Source organism: Acomys russatus, chromosome 13 (genome assembly GCF_903995435.1).
Source record: "Acomys russatus chromosome 13, mAcoRus1.1, whole genome shotgun sequence".
Lineage (NCBI taxonomy): Eukaryota > Metazoa > Chordata > Mammalia > Rodentia > Muridae > Acomys > Acomys russatus.
The window spans coordinates 47135401-47159634 of NC_067149.1; the positions used below are offsets into that span (position 1 = coordinate 47135401).

General features: G+C 39.9%; 1 protein-coding gene across 18 annotated transcripts in view; it reads right to left on the minus strand.

Annotated features, from left to right (window-relative positions):
• Positions 1-1252: 1252 nt before the first annotated feature.
• The window catches only part of Wnk1 (WNK lysine deficient protein kinase 1), a 131029-nt gene continuing 108047 nt past the window's right edge, over positions 1253-24234 (minus strand). For 3 of the 18 annotated variants that reach the window (XM_051155254.1, XM_051155249.1, XM_051155240.1), the window contains 11 exons: positions 23475-23558; positions 20988-21071; positions 19843-19903; positions 16527-16591; positions 14266-14897; positions 13275-13477; positions 10562-10759; positions 8677-8769; positions 5749-5790; positions 2943-3130; positions 1253-2383 (listed from right to left, as the gene is read on the minus strand). In XM_051155254.1, the coding sequence (XP_051011211.1) occupies positions 2066-2383; positions 2943-3130; positions 5749-5790; positions 8677-8769; positions 10562-10759; positions 13275-13477; positions 14266-14897; positions 16527-16591; positions 19843-19903; positions 20988-21071; positions 23475-23558 (1968 nt within the window). In that variant the 3' untranslated portion in view covers positions 1253-2065. Of the gene's footprint in view, positions 2384-2942; positions 3131-3375; positions 4052-5748; positions 5791-8676; positions 8770-10561; positions 10760-13274; positions 13478-14265; positions 14898-16526; positions 16592-19842; positions 19904-20987; positions 21072-23474; positions 23559-24234 lie in introns of those variants that run through there. The other 15 variants (XM_051155255.1, XM_051155252.1, XM_051155246.1 and 12 more) reach the window with 12 other exon arrangements.

Here is a 24234-nt window from a genome sequence, read left to right on the forward strand (position 1 = left end):
GGGGGAAAATCAACAGTAAATAAACCTTTGTGAAGCGGGAAAAGACCTAAAACCAAAACCAAACAAGACACGCTGCATTTGGCTCCCTCTACCTCTGGTACAGAGTACTCCATCATCCTATAACCCACTTCATTTCCACAGCTCTCCCAAACGGAATAAATGAGCCAACACTTTAGTAGCAGGACCTGAAACAAAAGCCCTGCTCTTCACACCTCCCTCCTAAAACCTTCAGCTCTCACTTGTATCTTTGGGCCCAGACCAACTGCAGAAGAACAGGATTCTTACAGGAAGAAGGGGTTCAGGTAGCCAGGCTTTTGCTAGTGTGGTAACTCCTGGGATGTGTCATGAAGTTGGAAATGTGTCAGTTCCCAACTCAAAGTGAAGGAAGCACCCAAGAAATAAGGAGTTCTACTCTCCACTTTCTCAGATTCCAAAAAGCCAATTAAGTACCTATTGCCAGAAAACTGCCCATTATAACTAGGTGTAGCACTACAGAATACTGGTTGGTTGCTGTTATTTGGGGATATGAAATTTTGAGAGTATTAGTTCTGATATAGAAGCACAGGTGGCACAATAGATTCCGACTGTGCAACCATTTGGACATTGTAAAAGAAATGGGGTAGGAAAGGAAATAAGCACTTTTCCTGCAATGCTTCGAAAGTCAGAAGTGGGTCTGTTTCCCACAATACAGTGCTTGAAGCAGAGAAATGTGTGGTACGTGTGCAATGAGAGCTGGGGCAACCAAGCAGGTTTCCTTAGAGCAACTTTTTCCATCCGTGACTTGGCACTGTAATCCTTCCAAACTTAAAATCTGGCCCACTCCCCTCTCATTTTGTTTTACTTCATTTAGGTCTTGTTTGTTCCCTGGCCAGCATCACTTCAATCGAGCTTGTCCCCCACATCTCCAGTCCTTGTCTTTCACCCAGCTCACAGCCCTCCTCATTCTTTCTGAAACAGAGCTTTGTTTTCAACCACTGATGCCAACTTCTCACTGTGCTCACTTTACACCTGCTCTAGGCAAATCTGCTGAACGAATGAAAAAACAAAAACAAAAACTTGAAACCAAAACACTTTCATTTTCCCTTTGGCATATCCACTGCTGGGGTCACATAGACCTAAGGTTTCTTTCCATACACCCTCTGATGACCTGGGGTCTGGTAAGTCGATGCTAACAGCAGAAGCAATAGAAGTCCAAGGCACTAAAATATCCAGCAAGCAATACTGGGAGAACAGAAGTATTCAAGTACAGTAATTTATACAATCTTACATTCACATTTATTTATCTAATACAATGGAAATACAAAGGAAAAAGTTAAAGTGTCTTAATAAGGACAGAGCTAGCTTTCGTGTGTATGTGTGTGTGTATGTGAACCTTTTAAACCTTTCAAATTGTACTCTTAAAACTAATGTTGTCCAACAACATTTATATATCACAGTGTTTCCACATCAAAACTGATGGCAAAGTTACATGTCCACAGGGAACGTCATTTTTTTTCCCTAATTGCTAATGCTGCAGTCAAAGCTGCTAATATCTTTTGCTTAAAGCATTAATGACCTATATAAGAAAGGGTTGCAACTCCAGTCCCCTGGTATTTTTGACTAGGTTGTAAAAGGAAAAAAAGAAAGTAGGAGTAGGGATCAGAGTGGGAGAGAACCTTTTTGTCTTAAGGTGTACATTGTTGAGGAAATAAGGAAGTCAGGGCATATGTCAAAATTAAGAGCTCTCCCCACTTACAGATACATATGGGTCTAGGCTTATACCTAGCTCTTGGGGCAGAAAGCCCCTAGGCCTTACTGGTGGGTACAGAAATAAAAAAGCAGTTTCAGGCAGCCCCTCCACCAGAAAGCTGCTCTTTCCTTCTTATTTGAACTCCAACAAATGGAGAGGGAGGGTGGTTCTCCATTTTGAGGGCTCAAAATGGTATTAAAAACATTCCCTTCTGGCAAGAAATAACCAGTTAAATGCAGCACTAGTAGTTAGTATATAGGCTACTTCCCCACCCCTTACCCCCCAGCATTCCATTCCCTGCCCCCAAATATACTCAGTTAACACCCTTGCGTCTGACTAGGTGGTACGCAGGTTGGAACCTGGGGGGTTGCTGATGGACTTCTGCAAATTGCTGATGTTGAAATTCTGCAAGGATGTTGTTCCTACAGGTTGGAACTGGCCAAGCGGCTGTGGTGCTGGACCACCTGTTCCACTCCACTGAGTGCCAAATGGGGCAGCTGGAAAACCATACTGCTGTGGGGGGCACATGGACTTGGTGAAGTGACCTAGAGAGGTAGCAGATGCTGCAGAGATGGGGGCAGAGCCACCCAGGTTTGAGGTCATGGAAATGCACAGCTGCCCAGGAGCAGAGAACTTCCTTGCCATCCCAGGGCCCTAAAAACAAGAAAGTAACAATGAGAATTTGGCACAGGTGTAATATCCAGACACAGAGTGGGTGACACTGCAATGCTGCTCTACAGCTGAGATGTCCTAATTTTTAAAAAATTCTCTGCCTGCATGTACGCTTACACAGCTGCAGAGGGCATCAGATCTCAGTGTAGATGGTTGTGAGTCATCATGTAGTTGCTGGGAATTGAACCCAGGACCTCTGCAGTCAGTGCTCTTAACCATATCTCCATATCTCTGAGCCATATCTTCATCCAGAGATGTTCTAATCTTAGTGTTATCAAACATAACGAAGACTCCTATAGTATTTATTGGTTCTACACTTAACAAAGAGAAGTGAGCTGGGTGGTAGTGGCACACATCTTTAATCCCAGCACGAGGGAGGCAGATCTTTGTGAGTTCAAGGCCAGCCTGGTTTTTAAAGGGAGTCCAGGACAGCCAAGGTTACATGGAGAGAAAACGTAGGTCTGAGATCTGTGTCCATGTGGCAGGTATGTATGTGCACACATAGATAGTGCAGGAAGCTGAAGGAAAAGCGAACACTCACCTCATAATTCATGTGTCCTTTGCTGCCTCTCCTGCCTGAAAGATTCATGGCATCTCGGGCCCAGTTGTCTACTAATTTATGCAGGTCATCTGTGAATGTGCCCTTCCTACTGGAAGTCATGGCAGGAGGCTGAGCCTGGGCAGCCTGGCTACTCACTGTTCCTCCAACGGTATTTGTGCTGCTGGTCCCTAGAATGGAAAGCAACACAATACTAGCATTAAAGGGTGGTGGTGATGGTGGTGGTGGTGTCTGGGATATAACTTTAGGGAAAGGGGAAAATGTCACAGGATAATGATTGGCAAGCCACAGAATGGGGAGAATAATTGGGAAGCCATGCAGGAAAGGAAGATCTCAATGTTTTATTTATCCTTTTGCTTTTGCATAACAGGTAATAAAAATGGTTTCTCTTCCATAGCTTATAGATAAGGCTTAACAACTTGGAATGATGGCAGGCATGAAGGGCAAGAGCTTCTTTCAAAGTATCTTTTAATGCTGGGACTGTTGGACAGTGCTCTATTCCCAGCACCACACTGGATGAGGGAGTGATATGGTCCACAAGACTGGCTGCTATGGAACTTTGTAGAAAGCAGGGCCAAAGAAGTACTGTGCAGTGGGAAAGTTGAAGCAGTACAAATGCAGAGATTAGTGCTTGCAGTAGAAAAGATGGGGCTCCCAGACCACTTGGATACTGTGGCATTCTTTAACCACTCTTTAACAGAAAGAAATGCTGAGATGCAACATGCTCTGTTCAAAAGAAATTTCATCTGGAACCATAAATATAACTTTGTAAATAATATGAATTTGGAAGGAGTCAGGCTTCCACTCCTCTCAATGTCTCATGAGTAGAGGAAGATGTGCCTGCATTTCTCAGCTCCAGGAAGTTATGGTTTTGTTGAGGACTTGGGTTTTAGTTGGTCAAGGATGCTCATCCCTTCTCCCAACTCTTCCCAATAGAGCAAGCACTCCTGGGTAGAAGCAGCAGGAAAATGTAGCTGAGGCAAGGGTGCAGAGGGGATAGGTTATGATGAAGGATTTCTATTTCTATGGTTTGATGAGAGAGAAAGGAGGAGTCTGTGTCCTGCCTGATTTCGGCTCTGCTGGAGGGCACACTGAAGGTTTTTCGAAGAGGCAAGTTTTAGGGAAGAGGGAAAGAAGAGTCATGGTCTTATTTGTTTTTTATCCCCCACTTTATCAGCAGACTTAACATTTGCTACATAGTAAATAAAGGATAGCAAAATTGTGAGCCAGTAGGCCCTACCATACTCAAGGAACTCTGGGACTAAGTGCATGCGATTTTGCTTTCAACGCCAAAGCAGCACATCAGACCACAGCAGCACACCTGAAGCAACCCTATCTACTACAAATGCCCCCTACCCTCTGTTGGTACCAAAAGGTGTATCTACTTTTACCACCCAGGGAATATGTCTCTGGCTAAAAGCATGTCTGTGCTAGAGGAAAGCTAACTCAGGTGAAGCTGGAAAGTGAGGATGCTCACATGCTTATTCTGGTCACTGTGGCAAGACATGAATTATTGCAGTCACATGGTGCCTGCTAGAACTGCAGGGGATTGTTACTGTACACAGTTACAAAGTAGAGTAATTCATCTAGAGTGCAGGAAACCAAGTGGGAAAGTATAAAAGCACAGGAAACAGCCTTCCTTGAATAGCAAATGTGGGACAAAGGTGCAGGGGGGGAAGGAAACCCAAGTCATGAAGATGGGCAGTCACAACAGTAAGGAGACCCAGAAAGCAGGCATGCGGCATGCACAAGGACTAGCATCCTCTTGAATGATGGGCCAAATGGTCAAAACAATAAAAATATCACAAGTGAGCAGAGCTGTCAATGCCAAATGAGAAGCCAAGTCAGGGTGGACCTGCTTGTCCAGAGAGCTCATGCCAGATGTCACACTTTTCTATTCTGATGCTAGTTGCTCTTGATGCTGTGAGGGTCCTTTAAAACCAAATGCCATTCATTTCAGTCTACATGCCTCAATATTATATTCTGAAAATGAGGTTTACTTTACAAGGGAGATTCACTCTATAGTTAACTATTTTATTGTAGTATCTGACTGTAAGACAGAATTAATAGGCTTTGTGCAGTGTGTGCTAACTTTTAAATGTTTTCAGTCCCCCTGAAAGTTCTATAAAATAGAATAGCTTTTATTCCCCTAAATTCATGCTCTGAATTTCTCCTATCACTATACTACCACGTTAAGAAGTGTGTATCAGCTGTTATATGAGTCACACTGACTGCCAAAGAAGCCCACTCACAGAATTTTATTGTTAACTGTCTCAATTCTTAAAAACCTGTTGGGTACTGAATTCCTAATATTTACATTTTATTTTAATGAGAAACCCTGAGGCTAAAAAGCCAAGTGGTATCAACCAAGTAGCATCCTCCCCAACAGCTGAGCAGCAACTTTTACTGAGCTATGAATGACATGGAGTACATGGCTCTCTCTGCACCTAGGTCATGGTTGAGTTTCCATGCTCATTGTTTCAGAGACTCTTCTGTATAGAACCTAGGCTCCCCTCCATCTCCCCATTCCTATCAGTGGACATCATGGATCCACGACTGACACAGCTGGGCTCACAGGACAGCACTGACTACAAAGAGGTTTCTTAATCTGGAAGTTCTGGAAGTAGTAGTAATTAAATATAGCAAGTAAGCATGTGAAGGTATATCTCAGAAAAGGGTGAAGGGATGCATTGAAATTAGGAAACAAGGAGTTAATGAAGCTTCAGAATTTAAGGAACTCATGGCTTTGCAATCAGGACCAAAAGTAACAGAAAGAAAAGATAATTACTACAGAGCTGGTTGCAAGGACAGACTTTTTTCACCATCTTCCCTGAAGCACAAAGAGAGAGCAATGTGTTAAAGAAATATCAGTGTAAAATCTTTATAGACTCTCCAAACAGCACACAGAAGCCCAGCAGAGAAAGCAGGAGGGGACACAGTTGAGTGGGACCTCGGAGCCCCTAGATGTAGATACAAGTCTCTGGATAAATCTAACCGGCTATGAGTATTAACATAATCACCAAATGGACTGTAAAGCCTGGAAAACAGATGTTGAGCTTGTACATTTAATCTTTGTTTCTAAAATATAATGTGGCATTAAAGTTCTGGAGGAGGAAGGAACAGGTCTCACTGCTTGAATTTCAAATACCCAAGCAGTACCTCATTGACTCTGTCCTACTTCCTGTTTCTTCTGCTGGGTTGTTATAAAGCATTTTTAATCCAATACATTGTTACAGTTTTAAGTTAATTTAAACTGGTTGTTATATTTCCACATTCTAGACTTGCTTCTTGACCCCCACATGCCCCATCCCTTCCAGAAACAAATTTAAAAGTATGTGGAAAACAAGCAACCTTTAAATAGAGATAGAGCATTAAGCCAAGCCGTGCCTCCAAACTACTTTGAGAATATAGGATAATGTATCCAAAATTACTAGGGGTCCCCACTCTTCCAAGCACCTGTTTTCTTTCTATGTATTTTTAAAGATTCTACCTCCTAGGATTTGTCCAGCAGTTTTACACAACATATCCTGATGCATCTTCAAGAGGTATAAGACCTTTCATTTTCAAATGGATAATACTGCCTATACTTAAGAGTATGGTATGAGAAATTAATTCAAATGGTGCTTATTAGATTTCACAGAAAGAAGCCCTGGTTTGCCTTCTTTCTTCTTAGACATACTTATCAGGTTGTGTATCACAGGCCTGGGCATGTCACATCTTACTGCAAAATACCCACCCTATAATTAATGTCCTTACATCTTTCTAGCTGGACATATAAATTAATGTTTATTCAAGTGTGCTAATAACATGCATAGTCCAAGCTAGTCTAACCAGAAAAACGACTGATAAAAGTATACCCCAATTATGCATGCTTGGAGACTATCAAAATAGGCAATGCCTTCCAGCCACTTTGCTGAAGAGCTCAGCCCTGGACCACTGACATGTGTGGGAATGTGGTAAAGAAGACTATAGGTAGAACCAACCCATGACCAACTCAGGAGAAAAAGAAGAGGGGAACAAAGATGACAAATATGTCAGTGAGGGAAATAGAGGTTAAATCTAATACAGAAAGGTACAAGAGAACACAGCAGAGCATAAATTCTTCCCACCATGAAGAGGCCAAAGGCTCCCTGAGGCATACTTAGGAAACACTGATGGCTTTAGCACATGCATTTAAAAAGCACTAATAACCACACCAGAAGTTTGAGGCCTTAATTAGTTGTATTTCAAACTCTTAACAAAGTTCTTTTTCTTAATTGAGTTTTTTGTTTTTAATTTTTTTCTTCCGATATACATTTATTGGCCAACTACTAAGCACCAGGTAGGTTCTTGCTAACCACAGAGGAACTCAGAGTTTTCTAGGTATCAGCTATTTTTATGGACTGCATCATATTTAAATTGCACAATAGCTCTAGGAAGTGGGCACTGATTTCATTCCTTACACAGAGAAGACGAGAAGGGCAATTTGTTACTGTGCAAATCTGTCACCTTCTTAAGATTTATTTTTATTTCATGTGTACCGGTGTTTTTCCTGCATGAGTGTCTGTTCACCATGGGTATGCAGCGTCCTGAGGCTGGAAGAGGATGCTGGATCCCCTTGGACTGTATTATAGACAGTTGTGAGCCTCCATGCGGCTATTAGAAATTGAACCTGAGTCCACTGGAAGAACAGCCAGCGCTCTTAACTATTGAGCCACCTGTCCAGTCCCACATGGACCCTTTCTTTTAGTGTGTGCTTGTATGTGTATTGGTACATATGGAGGTCAGAGGACAACCTCAGGTGTGGGTCTTCATGAGGCACCCAGTTTTTGTCTGAGGAAGGGTCTCTCAGCAGCCCTGGGCTTCCTAACATGGCTAAGGAGATTTGCCCATGAGACCTGGGATCCTTTATCCAACTTTGCTAGTATTAGGGTTACAAGTATAAGCCAACTTGCCCAGCTTTTAACTTAGGTTCTAGGAATCAAACTCAGGCCCTCAATCTGTATGGCAAGCACTTTAGTAACTGTATTTTTCTAGCTTCCTGCACCTTGTTTTTAAATAGAAAGTGAGGAAGTTCTACTAACATTAAAGTAACAAATTTCACTTGCAGGTATTTGGCTTTGGGCTTTAAATGTTCTTTGAACTACTTAATCTCACAGATTTTGTCATAGTGGTAAAGAGATTTCCAGCACCTTTTCAACCTGTACACATTCTGGCTTAATTGAGAAGGTGTCAACTCATGTTTAAAAGAATGGAAAACAGGGTGACTTTTACCTTCAGTCAGAACTGGTGGCCAACAAGCTTCCTATCATTTAAAAATTTTATTTTGAAAAAGGGACTTATTATGTAGTCCATGCTGGCCTCAGGCACGCAATCTTGGCTTTTCCCTCTCCAGTATGGTAACCACGGGCATGTACCAGCACTCCTAATGTCAGGACAGGGAGACAGCTCTGAATATGACTGTGTATTACAGCCTTAATATAGATAGAGTCGAGCCTAGAATAGATCCAAATGAAGCCATTCTACCTGGGAGTTATTTTGAAACCTGTAAAAACCCATTGTTGTTTCTGGATCTTTTACTATAACTAACATGGGACCCAAACTTCTGAGGGTAACAGTTAGCCAAGCCACTGAGTAGATGAAATATAAAAGAGACAAATGAAAATGGACTGCGTGACAAATAAGATCCAAAGCAGCAGAAAAACAAGGACAAGGAAGGAGTAAAGGTGTTACACACAAAGAGCCAAGCAGGGCGTACTCAGAAATCGGGTCCTCCTGCCACCAGGTTTGAATGTCACCTGCTCAGATGCACAGTTAAACTTGGCACAGCCTGTGAGAAGGGAAAAGGAAAGAACAGAGAGGAGAAGAGACAACACAACTACAAGATGTTAGAGCTCAAGGCTGGAGTGGTGACACACTGGATGGCATGTAGAAGAGTGAGAGCCACAGGGAAGTCCATCTGTTGTATGGGACAGAGATACCAGGCCTCACTCCATTGGCAGAAGTGAATCTTTTCTCAGTAGGAACAATGCTAGCAACTTTGTGTTGTTTCTTATTAAGAAAATATATTAACTGGGTAAAAGAAAAATTAAATGTCTAATTTCCTCCAAGTAATTGTGCTAGAGGTACTTAATTATCTGTAGGTCTGTCCCTCCAGTCCTTCCTATCCAGATACCCAACTCATTTCAATTTGTTGCCTTTTTTTTTTTTTTTTTGAAGCAGGTTTCACTACTATACCCAGCCTAGACTCAGTCTCATGAGTGCTAGAACTAAGACCATATGCGACAATGCCCAGCTTTTCTTTCACTTTTTCAAAATTTTTTATTTTTAAATGTTTTGCCTGAATGTGAGTCGTGCACCATGTGCATGCATTGCCTCAGAGGCCAGAAGAGAGCATTAGATTCCCTGGGACGGATGTAAGCCTCATGTGGGTGCTTTGAATTGAATCCAGGGACAGAGCAGCTAGTGCTCTTAACCACTGATCTACTCAGTTCCTCCTTCCAGTTCTCACTGTGAATTTTAGTTACTAAAAGCTCTCTGTAGTAGTATTTTGGAAAACAATAAAACAAAATACTATTTTGGAAAGTAGAGTATGGATCAAGAATGGACCTTAGGATACTTCTCTCTTGGAGCCTCGCCTTTTCTCTGGAATTTTCTTAATTTCCTTAATAACTCTATGTTCACGATGCATTAAAAAATAGACTTTAGGGGCTAGTCATTTTAGTATGCTGCTACCATGTTTAGAAATTTAAAAGCACATCAGCTTAAAAAAACACATTAGTTTTTCTTTTTTCTTTTGTATTTTGAGACAGGGTTTCTCTGTGTAGCCTTGGCTATCCTGGACTTGCTTTGTAGACCAGGCTGGCCTTGAACTCACAGCAATCCGCCTGCCTCTGCCTCCCGAGTGCTGGGATTACAGGTGTGCGCCACCACCGCCCAGCTGATATTAATTTTTAAAACTGCTAGCAACTCCTTAGAACTCTGTCCACAAAGTTTTGGCTTACTGTGAAAGGTTAAGATCTAAGCCTTATATTTTTGGTTGTGAGCCTAGCCTTTAACAGCTGAGCCACCTCTCCAGCCCAAGATCTAAGTCTTTTTTGTTTTGTTTTGGCTTTTTGAGACGGGGTTTCTCTATGTAGCCGTGGCTATCCTAAACTCATCAAGATTTGTCTTTAAAAAGCTATTCATATAGGCTTCAAGTGTAACGATCACCCTTGGAAAAGAAGCTTTTTCAGAGTTGGGTTTGGTGGCTTAATGCTGTAATTCCGCACTTTGGCGGCTGAAGCAAGAGGACTGCCACGAGTCCAGTGTTAGCCTGGGCTCCACCCTGAGTTACAGATCAGTTCAGTCTAAGCTACAGAATGAGGTGCTGTCTAAACAACAACAAACAACCCAGGCAACAAGAACCTATATATATTACCAGCTGGCTGGAAGCAAGGCGCTCAGTGATACTAATCACAATTCAGCTTTCCTGTTAAGCCCTATAACCAGTCACTGTGTAATAAAGCAGGTTCTTTTTGCTCAGATGATGGCAGTAAGTTATTCATCTTGCTTTTGTCCCAAGTATGGCAATATAACTATTTTAATGTTTCTAGAAAATGGTGGTCACTTTGAATTCTTACCTTGACCTGGAGCAGAAAGGCTTGGTACTGAAATGGCACCATCACTGGTGAAGGCTGAATACAGGTTGTCACTGGAGGGAGATGGCTTAAGAGGCTGTAACAGCTGGTTGTGCCCAGTCTCTGGGGTGCTGCCTGGAGGATGGAGGGTCTGTTGAGGGTGTAAGACTGAAGTGCCACTCTGACCAGACAGGTTTCCTGCTGAAAGATAAAGAGGCTTGCTTGAAGAAACATGCAGAAGGGGCTGAGGATGTATCTCAACTCACTTAGCATTCATGAAGTATTGGGTTTGAGCTCCAGCACCACACAAAGCAGGTATGGTGGGGCACACCTGTAATCTCAACAGTTGGGAAGTGGAGGAAGAATGCTCAGAAATTCAAGGTAATCTTTGATTACATAGTGAGTCTGAAGCCAGTTTGGGACCCTATCTTCAATAAATAAGTAATTAATAAAATAAAAAGAAAGACTAAGAAAAAACCACATAAACCTTTCCTAATACATTTATCATTTCTGTTTCCTACTTGTCCGAGTGGTTACTACTACAACATACAACAACAACAACAACAATAACAACAACACAACAACAGTCACACACATGTATACATTGATTAAGGGGCAAAATCCTTATTGATGTGAAGGTGAGAAACAGTAAGATGTTTATAAATACAGGGTTATGAATTGCTCCTCAAGAACGATAGCTTTAGATAATGCAGAGCTCCCTAGCCTGAGGAGAACATGGAATAGATACAAAGGCGCTGGAGAGATGGCTTCAGTTCTAGGGGATCCAACATCCTCTTTTGACCTCCTCAGGCACTGCACACTCATGGTACACACACACACACAGGCAAAACACTCATAAATGTAAGATAATGCTTAAGAAAAAAAGCTACAAAGAAGGTGTTAAATAATGATCTAGGCACTGACTAATGAATATTTAAACTACTTTTGGTTAAAGGAAAAAGAAACAAAAAATAATAGTAGGAAGCTTCAAGTTACATCAATTGATCATCATTTTTTCATTTCCAAGTTACTAGTTAAATAGAAATATACTAGAAAGGTATGTCAAAATCTAGAGTCTGAACAGTTTCCCATATACACGCATCTCTACCAATTAGTTGCATGAGCTGGTCAAGTGCCTAAGAAAGAAAAGGTTTGAATATCTATAAAAAGTTCTAGACAAGAGAACAGTTAGAAATTTCTAAATGCTTGCTTTTCATAATTTAATTAGACCTGGAGAACAAATGTGAAATCAACCTAATTTTAGCCATTTTTTACTCCGAAACCAATTAGCTGTTATGCGCTACATAATTTCAACAAGGGCAAAAACTTTCTAGCCCATTAAAATGGACACAGTCTATTATGAGAAATTATGATTTCATCTTTTATTATAGACACCAAGTTCTTTATCCTAAGACAGATACAATAGAAGCCAAGTTTCATAAAGATATTACCATATAGGCACACCCAAGTCTCTTTGATAGCTACGTTAGGTTTAGCTCATTATGGCCAATTCTTAGTCATTTAAAGAAAGAACCTTGGGTCTGGAGAGAGCTCAGTGGTTAAGTGGCTGCTCTTCCAGAGGATCCAGGTTCAATTCTCATCTTGCACATAGTAGCTTACAACTGCCTATAACTCTAGTTCCAGGGGATCAGATACCTTCACATAGACACCAATATATGCAGGCAAGACACCAATAACCATGAAAAAAAATAAATAAATAAATGAAGAAAAAAGAACCTGAAGTTAAAAAAAAACAAAAACAAACAAAAAACAGAAAACCTTTTTAAAGAGATGTATTTATTATTTATACAGTATTCTGCCTGCATGTGTGCTTACACACCAGAACAGGGCACCAGATCTCACTATAGATGGTTATGAGCCACCATGTAGTTGCTGGGAATTGAACTCAGGACAACTGGAAAAGCAGTCAGTGCTCTTAACTGCTGAGCCATCTCTCCAGCCCATTTTTTTCTTCTAAACGCCCAAGGGTCTAGTAAAATGTTGAGTTATATGAATTAATAGGCAGAGCTAAATGTTTATCCTGAAGAATAATCATAAATGAAGATTATCAGTAAATAGAAATACTGATTTAAAAAAAAAAAAAAAAGCCTATTTCTATAGAGTCAAAAGAAGTTTAAAATACACCGTGGATAGAAGAATCAAAGAAGCAGGAATTTTAGAAAGCCAAACTCAGCTGGGCATGGTGGCACACACCTTTAATCCCAGCACTCGGAAGGCAGAGGCAGGTGGATCTCTGGGAGTTCAAGGCCACCTTGGTCTACAAAGGGAGTCTAGGACAGCCAAGGCTACACAAAGAAAGCCTGTCTCAAAAACAAAAAACAAAACAGAACAAAACAACAACAACAAACCAAAAAAACCAACCAATCAAAAACAAACAAAAAGCCAAACTACTGTGCTGGAGAGATGGTTCAGTGGTTAAGAGCACTGGCTGTTTTCCCAGAGGTTCTAGTTCAATTTCCAGCAACCACATGGCGACTCACAACCACCTATAATGTGATCTAATGCCCTCTTCTGGCCTCCAGGTGTATGTGCAGATAGAGCACTCATATACACTAAATAAATAAATAAATAAATAAATAAATAAATGTTCAGAGGGGGAAAGAAAGCCAATTTCCTTTGAAATTTGATAAAAGTTAATACACGGTGGGAGACAGAAACACAAGATGACTGATTTGACTTGGCCCAGGGTTTTTACCTGAAAGCTGTGGGCTTTTATTGCCCATTGAGCTGCTGCGACTAGACTTGCTGCCTTTGCTTTTAGTAGGTCTCCTTCTTCTCCCTGACAGAGGTGCAGCTGGAGGAATAATGACCGCAGGAGGAACCTTGCCCAACTTGGTATACAAAGATTCAATTTCATGCTTCTGGCGACTCTGCAGGTCCTGAATCTCTTTAAGATGTCTATAAAAGATAACAAAATATAGACAAAAATATAAACATTATTGAGGTAAGAGTTAAAGCATATTGTTAAACCTGCACACATGGGTTTACATAGCTGTGAACCCTTTTACTAAATGTGCTGTGAGATTCTAGTTTGACAATTCATTTTGCTGGCCTCTATTCATAAGACATTCCAGTAAGCTCCTAGCCTAGATGAAAGCATGTTAGAGGGAAAAAAGGCTTAGGGGTATACAGAAGTAGGTACATTTGCTATTGTGATCCAAGTATTAACAAAACTGTAGTGCTATTATTAGATTCATGTTATAGACTAACAAACAATCAAGAGTAGTTAGTTATTAACAAAGCTGGAGAGATAGTTCACCAGTTAACAGCACTTTCTCCTCTTGCAGAGGACCTGGGTTCAGTTACCAGCATCACATCACAGCTAACAACTATCTGCAACTCCAGGTATAGAGAAATGATACTGTATTCTGTCCTCCATAGGCACCAGGTATGTACCTGGTACATATATATATACACTCAGGCAAAACACATATATACATAAATAAGCATCTTTCTCTAAAGGTGCCATTAACAAAAATGATTTAATAATATAAAGGTTTTGAAGAGATCCCCTAACTAGAAATGCCATCACAGTGAACGATGTATTATACAATGATGTATTGTAGCTTTTGTGTATCACCACTTTCTGTTCAAATGTGATATAAGATTGGCATCTGTACTGAAAAGCTATTAATACCAGGCAAGATATAGTATCTGCCAGTATTTTACAGGTAAAAATTACTTACTTTTCTCGTAGTCGTCGCAGTTCTAACCTTAAGTCTTCATCCTCAATGTCCGACTCATTATCACTACTCATATAAGAGGAGTTGAATGAATTACTAAGGCTCTGACTTAGACTCTGGATGGGAAGGCTCTTTGAACACAGGGGAGGGGGAGAGTGTGGACTACCCGAGCCATCCTCTGTACCCCTACTTAGAAAGGCAGCCTCCAGGTCTGAAGATGGCCCATTCAGATGGGAAGGTTCTGCCAGCTCAGGCTTCTCCTTTGGTATCACAGCAGGAGTAACAGTTTGTTCTGAATCTTCTTTTTTGGGCTCTGTGACCTTGTCCTCGGTTCTTGAAACAGAGAAACGACCTACTTTGCTTGTTGTAGCTGTCACCTGAAAACGTCCAACTTTGGCAGGCTGTCCTGTTTCTGACTCTGCTTCTGGGGCAGGTGTTTTGTGGGCGCTGTCTGGCACATCTAAGGAGATGCCAGGGATAGTAATTCCATTAGGCTCTGGCTTTACCAGGGTGCTCTCTGGACTACTACTTGAAAGGACTGATGAGTCTGATGTGCTAGATTCAAAATGAACCGACTTTGTATCTTCTGACCTATTTTTACGCTCTTTTTGGGCATTATCCACTGTAACTGAAACCTGATGGAAAAAGAGAATGAAGTATAATTAAAAATGATGTTCCTGGCAAAGGTGGTGGTGCATGCCTTTAATCCTACCATTCCAGAGGTAGAGGCAAACAGATCTCTCTGAGCTCAAGGCCAATGTGGTCTATATAGCAAGCCCAAGCCAGCCAAGTCTACATACATAAATCTTTTCTCAGAAACAGAACAACAACAAAACCCAAAGCCAAACAGAAAGAGAGAGAGAGAGAGAGAGAGAGAGAGAGAGAGAGAGAGAGAGAGAGAGAGAGAGAGAGAAGCGGGGGGGGGGGGGGGGGTTGGACCTTTAGAGAAGAGGAATCTGCTGGTGATGTAGCTCAGTTGGCGTAATGCTTGCCTAGTATGAATGAGGTCCTTAGGTAAGATCTCCAGCACCAAGTAAAAAAAACTAAGGTTAGTGGTGCATGCCTGCATCCCTAGCACACTTGGGAGGTGGTTGTCAGGAGGATTAGAAAGACATTCAAAGTCACCTTTATCTACAAAGCCTGAGCCGGAGAATTTAACTTAAAGGGGGGAGGGAAGGCAAGAGAGACAGGTTGAGGGTGAAGGGAGGATCATTGTGAAGTAAACTGAACAGCTATTACAAAGGACAAACACATCAGTACAAAGATGCATATTCTTAGTGGCTGCTGACTAAATGACTCATTTTTACCTCTTAGATGACACGATTCAAATTCATATCTCAGGCAAACTATCAATAACAGGTTAAAGGATGTTCAATGTTTCTTACTGATTAGATTATATCCAACAAACATCAAATGGCAGAATCAACAATAAGATCATCCATGCCATAGTTTGTTCATCATATAAACTCAGCCCATTCCAAACTCTTAGAACCTCAATTTGCAAATTAAAAAAAAGAAAAAGAAATCACCTATAACTCCCAACTCCAAGGACTAGCCCCAAAATTTTAAAGTAGTTGTGAAAACAGTTTTATATGGTTCAACCAAGTGGAAAAATAAAATGTAGTGTTACTTGATGTTGACTTCCCTTGAGGGCTGGATCCTAAGAAAAATACCCTAAATATAGAAACTGCTTTTAGACATAAATGTTTACTATTATTACTTTCCTTAGTGTTTTAGAAAATTAAAATAACCAGGAACAGAAGAATATTGAGGTAAACCAAATAGCTATTGAGAAAAAGGATCTAGAAAAGACCATTTAGAGAAGCAGTAGCCAGTTGTTGAGGGGTAGGTGGAAGAAACTATGTGTTTGCATTTTATTTAATTAGTACCAATGATTTATGAGAGGTAAATGATAGGGAGCTATAATAAAATACATCATTAGATAGATAATTATGCCCCAAGTATGTAGAGAATATATATTTCCCTTTTTGGCAATATTTAAGATCAAATTGAACATGCTACTTTAGTGTCCTACCACTTAGTATATCAAAGCCCTATTTTCAATTTTTATTTTTTGAGAAAGGATCTCAGTAAATTACCAGTCTGGACTTGAACCCACTCTATAGTCCCAGGAAGGCTCTGAATGAATGGCCCTCAACCAAGTATCTGGGACCGCAGCCCATGGCACCAGGTTTGGCTAATAACTTTATTATATATCCTGACCCCAAAAGAAGAGATCAAGGCAAAGAAAATGATCATTTTACCTGAAATCGCCCCATTTTAACAACACCCTCTTCTGAACTAGTTGCTGGGACACGGCCTTCAGAACCTTGATAAACAGAAGTAATAGGAAGATAAAAGCAAATTAACATCTTTTGACTTTTTTTTTTTTTTTTTTTTGCAGTTTCACCAGAAACATGACATTAAAGATTCCTTTCCCACCTTTAGAGACAATCTGCTAGGTTCAGGCTGACAACAGAATGAATCTTTCTGTGTCAGTTTCCCAAGTGTTGGAATTACAGGTGTGCAAACCAGCTAAAGATTTGTTTAAAAAACTTTAATTACAACTACAGTTTATTTATGATGTCTATATGTGAGTATGGGCTTGCATGTACAACAGCACATGTCAGAGGACCACTTTCAGGACTCGGTTCTTTATTTATACAGTGTAGACCCTGGAGATAGAAAGCAGGTTGTCAGATTTATGTGATGAGCACTTTTAAGCATTGAGTTTTAAATCTTTTAACATACATACAAAGAAAATTCTATTTATTTTGTATGTGTATATGTATGCATTCTTAGGTGCCATCAAATATCAGGATGTCAATTTGTGGCAGTTGGTTCTCTTCTCCCATCTTGTGAATCTTAAAGATTAAAGTCTGGTTGACAGGATTAGCAGCAGGAGCTTTTGCCTGCCTACATCACACTGGCTTTTTTAATATTCTCAAAGTTGTTTGAGAAATAGTCTCTTGGATCTATGCACTACAACTCTGACAGACATTACTAAACTGACTGCCAGAGGCTTTTTCCAGTGAGGCTGAGAAATGCTACTGCTTATAGTTTTATTTTGTATATTTGCTATTAAGTAAGTATTTTCATAGTGCTTGCCTTTAATCCCAGCACTCGAGAGCTCATCTGAATTCAAGGCCAGCCTGGTCTACAGAGTGAGCTCCAGGACAGCCAGGGAAAAAAGAAATCTTGTCTTGACTCCCCCTCCCCCCAAAAGTGTTTTCATATATGTTTATCTTTTTGTATCCTTTATTTATTAGTCTGTGTAGAATTTTAGAACTCTTTGTATTAGTAAATGCTTCCCCGGTTTTCATTGATTCCTGTACTTATGTCAACTTCCCCCATCCAGCAAGTAATAAATTTTACACAAATAAATATGCATTTCTCAACTGGGCACAATGATCTCAGCACTTGGAAAAAGAAGGCAGGTGGGCCTTTTGTGTATTTGACCAGCCTGATCTATAGGGTGAGTTTCAGGACAGCTACTGCGACATAGTAAGACCCGGTCTCATTTAAAAAAACAAAAACAAAAACAAAACAAAACTCAATTTTAAAACTCAATGTCATTCTAAAAGACTACTACTGCCTACTCTGGGTTGTGCACCAAACTTAGTAATCCGTTCCTCTTCTGTATTAGTAGTTAGAAAACTGTGATTAGTGGAAAAATTTTGCTTATTGCTCATTTATAGAAATACATTTATTTTACTGGAATGCAGCCAAGCTCATCCATTTATATATTATTAGTTGCTGTTAAGTTTGTAGTACAATAGAAGATTAAACAGAGACTGTGTGACCTGAAAAGTCTTTTAATAAGTTTAGTCTCTGGTCTTTAAAAGAGTTTCAGTCCGACATGACAGCACACACCAGTAATTCTAACACTCAGAAGGTGGAAGGGTAAGAATCAGCAATTCAAAGTAATCCTTAGCTACACAGAAAAGTCCCTCCACTCCTCACCCCTGTAAAACAAAATAAAACACCAAACAAAAAACACCAAATGGTCCTGGACTCTGCTCTCGATACTTGTGGGGAAAGGCATAAATATTGTTCTTAAGTAGTTCAGGAGGCTTTACAATTTTTTTAGTATCTAAATTATATACATATTTTCATACATAAATACACTTTTATGACTTTTATAGTGATATTTTATGATGTTTCATCTGCAATTCACTTGGAATTTTGCCTTGGTCTAAACTATAGTGTTCATTGTGGCTTTATACAGATGGCTATATAGTTGTCCAAACCATTTATTAAGATTTCCTATCTTGCCAGGTGTAGTAGTACACACCTTTAATTCTAGCATGTGGGAGGCAAAGGCAGGTGACTTCTGAGGCCAGCATTGTCTACATAGTGAGTTCCAGGATAGTCAGGGCTATGTAGAGAGTGAGTCAGTCTGTGTCTCTCTCTCTCTCTCTCTCTCTCTCTCTCTCTCTCTCTCACTCTCTCTCTCTCTCTCTCTCTCTCTCACACACACACACACACACACACACACACACAGCATAGACTGAACCCATGGATTTGTGTTTGTAAGGTTTCATTCCCAGCACTGAGGTAAATATCAGCTTTCATTGTACATATTTAAGACATCTAATATACATTGGAAATCTGTATTTTGTTCATTTCTAGACTTTCTAAACTGTTGTACTGATTTCTACTATTTTTAATGGGAGTCAATTCAGAATGTAATTGCCTTGAAAATAAACTATAATGTCTACACTGAAATATTAGTATCTTACATTTTTATCTATAAACAAATGCACATCCAGGTTTTCAGCTAAACTATATTTCTATATACTCAGTATCACAAATGTTGATAATTACCTACCTGTAAGCTTACTATTCCTCCTCCTTTCCCCCCTTGAGAGTGTTTAGCTATGCAGCCAGGCTTGCTTTAACTATGTTTGAGTGGTAGTCTGGTCTGCCACTCAAAATTATCCTGCCTGTGCATGCTAAGCACTGGGATTATAGAGGCACAGCACACCATCACACTTGCCTTTTTTGAGATAGAGTTTCTCTGTGTAACCCCAGCTGTCCTTAAAACTCACAGAGATCATCCCCCTGTCTCTACTTTCCGGAGTGTTGGGATTATACGCATGTGCCACTGTGCCCTGCATAAATTGCCTTTTGTTGTTGTTTTGTTTTGTTTTTTGAGACAAGGTTTCTTTGTGTAGCCTTGGCTATCCTGGACTCGCTTTGTAGACCAGGCTGGCCTCGAACTCACAGCGATCCATCTATCTCTGCCTCCCAAGTGCGAGGATTAAAGGCATGCGCCACCACCACCTGGCTTAAATTGCCTTTTATAACAGCAAAGGATCTCATGCTATGAAGCCATACAATGCTTATTACATTTATTTCTTCACCCCAATACTCATTCAAGACTCATTAATCAACTAATATTTCCTGCTTTATAAATTAGTAATGCTTCTCAGTCATGAAACTATACAAATATTCTTTTATCTAACAGTCTAAAGTGTACCAACATTGTCAAGAATGTGTCTTTTGAATAGTAGACTCTATAATCAGTTACAGGTAGAACTGGGTTCAATAAAACAAAGGAAGAAGGAGGCATCTCACCATCCTTTTGAAGCTGAGTTCCTGCTTCTGTAACTGCTGTTGAAGCCATCATGGACACAGGCTGCAAAACACATACACACAGATACCACAGAATCTTCAGTTTTAATCATTCTTATAGCTTTTGCCTTGTCACCTTTCCTCTGGTCTATGTAAAATGGCAGAAAGGTAGTATATATAAAAAAATACTTTTGTTTAATGCAGTGGGCTTTTTTATTTTTCTCCTTTTTTATTTTACAACCTAAAGGTCTGATATAGAAAGGCAGCTTTTAGGAACAAACATCAAACCTGAACTCTTTACTGTTCTCAGTTTTGTAACAATTTTAAGAATTACTTATACTTATGTGTATGCATACAGGTGCCAGCAGAGGCCAGAAAAGGGCATTGGATTCCCTGAAGGTTGAGTTACATGCAGTTGTGAGCTGCTAGAGCTGGGGGTCAGGGAACTGAGCTCTGGTCTTCTTCAAGAGCAGCAAGTGTACTTAACTGCTGAGCTTTCTCTCTCTCCAGTATCTCTCACAAGATATTGAAACAGTATAGCTTAGATATTTCTTGCAGATTTCTTTTTCTTTTTGAAACAGCATTTCTTTGTGTATCCCTGGCTGTGCTGGGACCTGCTCTGTAGACCAGGCTCAGGGATCCATCTGCCTGCTTCTTTCTTTTAAGACTGAGTTTCTCTGTGTAGCCCTGGCTGTCCTGGACTTGCTTTGTAGACCAGGCTGGCCTCAAACTCACAGTGATCTGCCTGCTTCTGCCTTCCAAGTGCTGGGATTAAAGGTGTGCACCACCACGCCCGGCTCTGCCTCTGCTTCTTAAGGGGCACCTTGTGACACTATGCCTTGCTGGAAAGTAGTTTTAATCAAAACACTGACACAAGGGTTTATCCTCTACCAAAGCATAAACACAAAATTCGTAAGACAGATCTGCAATATAATTTTCCCAGAGATAAAGAAATAAAACACACCAAACATCTCTGAAATCTTTTCCATAGTTACATTAGGGATTAGTGTTATTCTTAATCTGTGCCATTTTTGTTGACAAGGACTATGAATAGGAATTAAGGTAATAATTATCTGGATTATAATTTGTGCTCTAGAAAATAATTTGAAGATATATGCATTTTTGAAATCAATGCTTTAAAAACTTACACCAACTGAGGATATCACTGTAATATTCTCTGGACTAAGTGTTCTTCTCAATTGAGCATCAAGATCTTCTAGTGGTTGCTGGGACTAAGCAAACAGTTACAACATTGTAAGTTGTTTAGCACCTTCAGAGTCACTATATATGGCTAATGCATATCGAATATTATTTTATGCTTTAGATCACAACATAGCATTTGTTGTAATACTGAATATGAAACCCAGTAGAGTATAACATGACGATCTATCAGCTTGTGGGCCTATCAATCCTTAGGGTAATTCAAGTACATTTATGCTTTTGTACTTTCAGAGTCATTTTTATCTTTTATGCTCAATATTAGCGAATTTACTGTCTTCTATATGAAAATACATTCCAGAAAATTTATCAGAATCTATTGTTAGATTATTTCCCATACCCATTTTCTTTCTTTTTTAAGAAACATGTTTTCTGCTGTATAGTTCAGGTTAGCCTTCAACTTACAACAATCTTCCTGGCTCAGTTTCCCAAGTGCTTTTACCACCACGTCTAGCTCTTTCTCAGTTTCAACATCTTTTTGGGAACTGCTCTTTGAAAAAGATAGCATTAACACACCTTGTCACTATCAAGGGACAGTCATCTATCCTTCAGCTCTTAAGATGTGTACTTCTTTTTCTCATTAATGGCATCAAAGAGGCACTATGTAGCACTAGTGTATATCTTAAGTACCTTCTACCTTTGCAGTAAGCTCTAATTCTGCTTCTGACCTTGTCTTTCTTTCTTAAACGCAGGCTTTTATCCACTTACTTCACGTATGTCTCATTACACTTTACCTTCCCTCAGAAATCTGGAGGCTGTCTTATGTGCCTCGCTATGTTTCCCAAGTTGGTTTCAAACTCTTGGGTTCAAGTGATACTCCCACAACATGGTTCCAGGGTTCTGATGACATGTTTCTAACAAGAACCAGGCTAAAAAACACTTTCACAATTTATAGGTGTTTGCTTTTCTCCTAAAATTTTATGGCTGGGCTGTAGTTTTCTGTTGGAGTTACCCTATCATGTTCTATTGAAAATTACAATAAAAAAGTAGAGATTAAATTCATACTGTGCTTCTCATATAAGCAATTAGTCATGTGTTTCTTATATATAATTTAAAAATTAATTACAAATATTTCAGATTTACTTGCTGTCTTAAATCAGAGGCTTTTTCATGGTTACAATGCAATCAGAACAAGTGTTTTCTTGATGACAATGCAATTAAATGCATTGATAACAGAGTGGTGCGAAAAGTAAATAATAACTTAACTTTACAGGTATGATCATATTGCACCTCAACTACTTCACTAATGAAAGAAATGATAAAATGCATTAAGAAAAACCTTGTAAGCCCCACAGGGGGGCTGTATCCATCACCCATGTGGTTCTCTCACCCTTCTCCCTCTGGAGAGGGTCTTGCTATGTAGGCCAGCTGTCCTAAAAACTATGCTTTTGCTTGACCCAACCCAAGTGGTGGGATTATAGACCTTTTTCTACCAGGCCTGGTTTGTGGTTCCTTCCTTTCTTTCTAATTTATTTTGTGTACATTAATGTTTTGTCTGCATGTCTGTGTGAGGCTGTCAGATTTTGGAGTTACAGACAGTTGTGAGCTGCTAAATGGGCTAAATGGGAAGAGTCAGCGATCCTAACCGCTGAGCCATCTATGGAGTCCCATGGTTCCTTTCTTTCTTTTTTTCCCTCCCGAGACAGGGTTTCCCTGTGTAGCCTTGGCTGTCCTGGACTCACTTTGTAGACCAGGCTGTCCTCCAACTCACAGTGATCCATCTGCCTCTGCCTTCCAACTACTGGGATTAAAGGCATGCGCTACCATGCCCGGCTGGTTCCTTTCTTTAAACAGAGTGAGCACAGAGTGAGAAAGATGAGAAAGAACTCTGATGTGGGGCTTGAGGGTGGGATTCAAAGAGTTCAAGGATGCTGACTTCTGGGGTCTATTTTCTGATTCAGGAACTCCTAGTTAAATACATACAGATTTTTATTTATACAATAGTTTAGAATTTTAACTTTACCTTTTTTTCCCCTTTCAATGTTTCATTTTATGTGAGTGTGTGTGTGATGCTGGGCAATGGGGTAAACAGTGTGTGTGTGTGTGTGTGTCTGTGTGTGTGTGTGCGCACACACACATATGTGCAGAAGCTTTCCATCTTATTATTGAGGCAGGGTTTCTCACTTGAACCCAAGCTCACCACCTGACTAGTATAACCAGATACAGTTTATTATTTATTTGTCTGAGGCAAGGTCTCACTATATATCCCCGGATGGTCTGAAAAATAACAGCTTCACTTGAATACTGGGATTAAAGGCATACACCACCATGCCTGGCCTGCCAGATACAGTTTAAGAGAATGGTTACTAAATCACAGCCCAAATGAGTTGGAATCTAAGAAGATGCAATGGAAAATTTATACAAATTCTGTGAAGAAAAACAGGGGCTTAGGAAACAAGTTGCCAAGTTATAGACACCTGAATTAGAGAAGGTCCAGGAAAAGGTAGCAGCTGCTCACAAGGTAGAGTACCAACTGCAAGGTCAGTACCCACTGGTGGCACCTATAATAATGAAAAAAAATTCAAATCCATGAGACAGCCTTGGTAAAAATTATATATTTAAAAAAGGAAATTAACTAATTTGGACGCAGAAGAATGAAACTTAAATATATCTAACTATGGCATACCTCTTTTAAGTTACACTATGCAATCTGTCTTAAAGGACATCATAACCAAAGATACTTTTATGAAAGTTAAAATGAAACAGTAGAATACAATGAAAGGGAAAATGAAAAGAATAAACTCTTTATGTAGATAAGAGGTACAGTTAGGGGCTGGAGAGATGGCTCAGCAATTAACAACAGTGGCTGCTCTTGCAGAAGACCTAAGTTTTGTTCCCAGAATCCCTATGATGATGGCTCACAACTCCAGTTCTAGGGCATCTGATGCCCTCTTCTGACCTTGGTGGGCACCTGGTACCAAGTGCCACACAGAGATACACAAAGGCAAAAGACTCATACATATAAAAGGAAATTTATAAAAAAGAAAAGAGACAAATTTTTGAAGCTGCTCATTTAAGAAAAACAAGATTTTTCCAAGAAAACAAGCAGATTTATAAATAAGAGTTAAGACTGATAACAAAGACATAAAAATATATTACTGTAAAATAATTTGTTTTGTCTACATAAAGATTATATACTTTCTGACTTAAAATGGTAAGATCTAAAAACTTGTCAAT